Source organism: Porites lutea, chromosome 3 (assembly GCF_958299795.1).
Source record: "Porites lutea chromosome 3, jaPorLute2.1, whole genome shotgun sequence".
NCBI lineage: Eukaryota > Metazoa > Cnidaria > Anthozoa > Scleractinia > Poritidae > Porites > Porites lutea.
Window position 1 is genome coordinate 22,476,448 of NC_133203.1, and position 5,123 is coordinate 22,481,570.

At 37.5% G+C, this 5,123-nt stretch overlaps 1 protein-coding gene and 1 pseudogene across 1 annotated transcript; one reads left to right on the top strand and one right to left on the bottom strand.

Annotated features, from left to right (window-relative positions):
* The first annotated feature begins 447 nt into the window (after positions 1–447).
* LOC140929501 (uncharacterized) lies at positions 448–2,516 on the top strand. Its single transcript, XM_073379272.1, has 4 exons — positions 448–530; positions 1,011–1,182; positions 1,609–1,757; positions 2,049–2,516. The coding sequence occupies exons 2-4, from the start codon at positions 1,148–1,150 to the stop codon at positions 2,288–2,290; spliced, it is 426 nt and encodes a 141-aa protein (XP_073235373.1). The 5' UTR covers positions 448–530; positions 1,011–1,147; the 3' UTR covers positions 2,291–2,516.
* A 1,182-nt stretch (positions 2,517–3,698) lies between these two features.
* Positions 3,699–4,869, bottom strand: LOC140929502 (uncharacterized; annotated as a pseudogene).
* Positions 4,870–5,123: the final 254 nt, after the last annotated feature.

The following is a 5,123-nucleotide window of genomic DNA, read 5'->3' on the forward strand; positions in this document are numbered from 1 at the left end:
ACCTGACAGCCGAGCACAGGGAGATCAAAACTGTAATGCGGCTGAACCTGAGAGCGATTTTGAAATGCCAGAAGATGATGAAAATGATGTGGACTTTACATATGCAGCAATGGAGGAAAGCACTGAAAGTGAGAGCAATGGAGAGGAAGATCCAGAAGAGCATGCTAATGAAATAATGTAATTATTATAAACTTTATGCCATCATAGTAGCTAAAAAATTATATTTGTACAGTGGAATATACATTAGCACTTCTAATCAACCACGATACTCTTTGTAGACGTTGTATGAATGAAGAATGAAATTAGCAATCAGATGCATGTAGTTCCTTACCACAAATTTAAAGATCTTGTATAAGTAACCAAACTGATGTCCCGACCCTTCTTTAATTCATTCGGTTGATTTGGTCACGCCTTGAGTCCTGGGACACCTTTTAATGCACAAGGCAACAACAAGCATAAAGATCATCCAGATCCTCTGTACAAAGAATGTAATCACGGGGATTTAGAACCGAGGAAGTGGATTAAAGTTGGTGAGTATTTTGTTCCATTTGTAAAATAAAATAAATACTTGGGGACTAATGAAACAAAAAGTGACCTTGATTGAATATGTTATTGTAAAGGATGATATAAGTTAACATCTCTATAGTTGTGTACTGTAATACAGGGCCCGGTTCCTGAAAGGTCGATCATGGTTAATCCAGGATTAAAATGTTGTTTGGTTTTTGTATTTTACATTCCTGTGCATTGCTCATGGTAACATTTTGTGTTATCATTAGTGTATCTTGTAGTAAAAGCTCAACAGTATGTTGTAACCGCGAGTTGCATGTTCTTAGACTAGAAACCCTTGCTTGAAATTTGGCCTAATCCTGGGTTAAACTCAACCATCTTTCGAGGAACCAGGCCCAGGTTTGTTTCATACAAAACAAAGCAAAATAAATCTAGCATTCCTTACTTGGTTGCTAGTGGTGTTTTATCTAGTTAACTTTTTTGTTTTGTTTGTTGGACAATAGGAACAGCAGCATATCAGAAGCTTCATGGTTTGTTGACCAACAAGACACTGGTAAATGATATAAAGAAGTGATCTTCTGATGCACAGACCAACTGCTTGGAGGGATTTCATTCCACCCTTAACCATTGGCACCCCAAAATGATTTGCTTTTCCTGGCTAGGAACCTACTGCAGGTAAAGAGTTAGTTATGTCATAATATTAGTTAACAACACATTTGATATGTCGTTTTGGAAAATAATTACAAAGCAACTTCCCTTCACTCAGTCATTGCTGTATACTACCCACCAGGGTTTCTAATATTTCCCTGGGATCTGCAAACCAGATCACCTGAGGTAAAATACAATATCTGCTACATGTATGCAATAATAAGCTGTGCTCAGATTGCATGCTCTCTTTTCCTTGTAAGAAACGAGATCACAACAGGTTAACCTAATAGATTGTGAAATGTGTTGTAAGAAGCAAGCCAAGTTGCTAGCCTGACAAGGATATGGATTGACTGTCGATATCTGCTGTTATTGATTGCTTTATCCTGAAGAGGTATTTGTTACATTATTAGAAGTTGATTTGATTTTTTTTGTTTTTCAATATTCACATTTTAGGCACATCTTAGCAAGCCTACATTTTAATGAAAATGTTCAACGCGCAACACAAGTTGGGAAAAATGGACTTGAGTATATTAAAGTGTCCTACCCAAAATATAAACTTGGGGAGGAAGTAGTCCGTGATGTGAAAACACCTCCTTCATATGGTAAGTACATTTTATGTACATGTATACCATTTACACAAACCGGATTTTGTTTTGAAAAAAGTTGCACCACCTTCTTGCTGGATAGTGTAATCTAAAGCAATAACCTGTATGAAAAGATCTTACTTTCAATTTACTTGCTTTCCTGTTAATAATGCATATACACACACATGTATTGTAATTGTTTGCGTCAATCCAGTGAATTGAAATGCTCAAAAATAATTGAAAGTGCTGTGTAGTTTCATTTAAACATTATCTTAGCTCAAAAGTAATCTTGTTGATTTTGCAATTCAGATTATGTCAGTGAGATGAGAAAGTTGCTTTTTACTTTGCCAAGAGCTGTGATGAAAGAGACATTTACAAGGTATTCCTCAAAAGCTCCAAAATCCCTGACTTCAGTGTTTGAAGACCGGGTTACAAAGGCTGATGCAATAAAGGCATATGAAGAAAGGAGACAAAAGGACAAGACTGCCCTCTTCCCAACCAGTAAAGTTCTTGCAAACTGTTTGTTTTGTTCATTCACCATTTTCAAATAGACCTTAATTCACCTTGTCTACCCCCAAAAATGCTGCATAACCAATGTTGCATGTCCTGGGTATTTCCAAGAGAAAGTGAAGACAATGGTTATTGCAAAGGTGCCTTATTGCCATGTGAAAATGGTGAATTGGAGAGTGTTTATGCACATCTGCCTCATAATCCTTTCCATTGCTATTGTATTGTATTATTATTATGTCATACATGCATGTACCTCCTCACACCTCTTGCTTTAAACTCTTTTTAATACTTTGGTTTTTGTTTACCACCTATTGAAATTCCAAGTACAGTAACTTTGAAAATGACACATGCTTACTTGTACCGGTCTCAACTTGCTCAACTTTGTGCGGGTGTATTCAGTTGAAACTAATAACTGGTAAATACTTTTAAATGTATATGCATGGTCTCTGTGTGATGCAAGGTAGTACTGTCTTTTTCTTTGCAGAGAGAGGGGGAGGAATGCTGGGGTTTGGTTTTAATTAGACCATATATGCAAAGTCTCTTTTTTGATTGTAGGGGAAGAACAAAGTGCCATGGAAAGAACAGTCCAAGAATCTCAGCCTTCCCATTTAAGTACAACAAAAACAAGGAGATGCCGCGAGTGCAAGCAGCCAATGCGAGGACACACTCGGGAAAAATGCCAACAACACATGGCAGAATAGATGTTTTTCTCTCCCATATTACTTTTTCATTAACTTCTGGTTCCTTAACATTCAAGGGACATTTTCCACTTTCATGTTGTGTTTTGTAGAGTTATGGTCTCATTGCTACTCGCATATGTATAAGTATGATACCGTATTTCCTTGAAGAATAGCCTGGGCGATTATTATCTTTTTCGCCCAAATAAGGGGGCGATTATACACTATGAAACATTTTTTTGTTGAGTTTTGATGTAAGAGGGTGACAATCAAAGATTTCTCTACCACATCATTTCTAAAGAAAGTTATTGATAAATTATTGACTATTTCAGGGTGTAATAACAGATACAATGGTATTTGAACGTCAGAAATTAAAGGAGCTGTGTCACGAAATCTAGCCAAATTAGGTAATAACAAAATGCCCGCTAAATTAAGAGAAACGTAAAAATAACGGCTTAAAACATTAAAGGAAGGTTAAAATAACACAACAGATACAACAGATGCCACGGATGGGCAAAACTGAAGAAGATTCAAACGAATTGAAATTAGGGTTTTTGAAAACTGTTCAGCCTAACAGTTTTTCAAAGTTGATCTCTGCTGTTTGTAACTTCAAAAATAATGCTCAGGAGACACATTTGTTTGTCTCGAATCTCTGTTTGTGTCATTTACAAGTAACTTCTTTGCTTACTTTAACTTCCATAGCGATTGAGGGCGAGTAACTGGCAAAATTAAACAAAATGAACTGGACTGCCGTGACACAGCCCCTTTAATCAAATGAAGTAACATTACTTGAACTCAAACTATTGTGAAAAGTGTTGTTATTGTTCACGTGCTTGGGAAGGCACATATCCTCTTGTCTGGTGACTTGAAAACTTTGTTCTTATATAGTGGTATACACAAGCAGGTAATGGTCTGCTGTTATCCCAACCCAAGTATCCAGATAGCCATCTTATCAGCCACCTGTAAGCCACTGCTCTGAGAAATCTATTGAACAAACAGGTAAAATTAACAAAAGTTGAAGTGAGACAAATATCAGGGTTACAAGCTACTTACAGTGAGTACCCGAAACCCTTTTTGAAAAAAATAAAAAATGTACCCTTGTCAAACCATAAAGATGTATAAAGCAACTTCAACACTATAGCTGAACATACGTCAGTAAACAATCCAACAAGAGCACTCAATGTTAGATAAGGTACACTCACTGAATATGGCAAAATTCAGGAAAATTGAATTTTTCTAAAAAATCACATAACTTCCATTAAAAAAGGGGTTGCAACAGTATCGATCTGTGTCTATTTAACCACAAGCTGTGGGGTAAATACTTTCGGCTACCGTCACTTTTAGGGGACCATCGAGCTATAGGGTAAAAAATTACTTACTCGGCTTCGCTCACTCCTGTTCTTCCCCGGTATGACCTTCCGTTTCTGTCCTTGAGCAAAGGGGCGACTTGTAAAAGGACCATTCTGTTCGTTAGAGCCACATAATCTTCGTGCTCGGTAACACATGAGATTCTTTCAATGGAGCCATCAAACACAAGCTTTCCAACTGCATTAGTTACCTCGTGGCAACAGCGAAACTCGAGTGCGTCTGCGAGGTTTTCTTCGCTACAATATTTACATTTACACCTAAAACATAGGTGAAAAGACAAAATTCATAAACGCCATAAAGTAAAAAGGTGATTTCCCTGCACCTAAAACAACAAAAACTTACGATTCAGGAACTGTCAGTCGGCGTTCATATCTTGCTTCCAAGATTTCTGGTGTCAAGCCATCTTGATCGGCTTCGTCTTCGCCGACATAGTCTGCGTCGTCATCTGCAAGAGGTTCATCCGAGTATGGCTAAAACTCGGTAACAACTTCAAGTTCTTCTTCTGAGGCTTCACTAGGCTCGTGGCAGCTTTGCAATGAGTCTGACATCGAAGAATCGCTCACATCGGTCGACATTCTGATGCAGCAAGGTAATGAGACGGCCGCAAAGGTACACAATATTACGTCACATGACGTCACGATCAAGCTAAACTAGCCCCCAATCTCCGGGACTAATTTTAAGCAAAATAGAGCCATTTTTAAGTCAAAAAATATGGCTTTAAAGAAATTTTAAGCCCTTTTGAAGACCAAAGTCGTTTTATACACATATCAAACTACGAAAAACAAGGGAAAAAAAATTGGTGTCATATGCACTTTAAACAGTTGGCAGG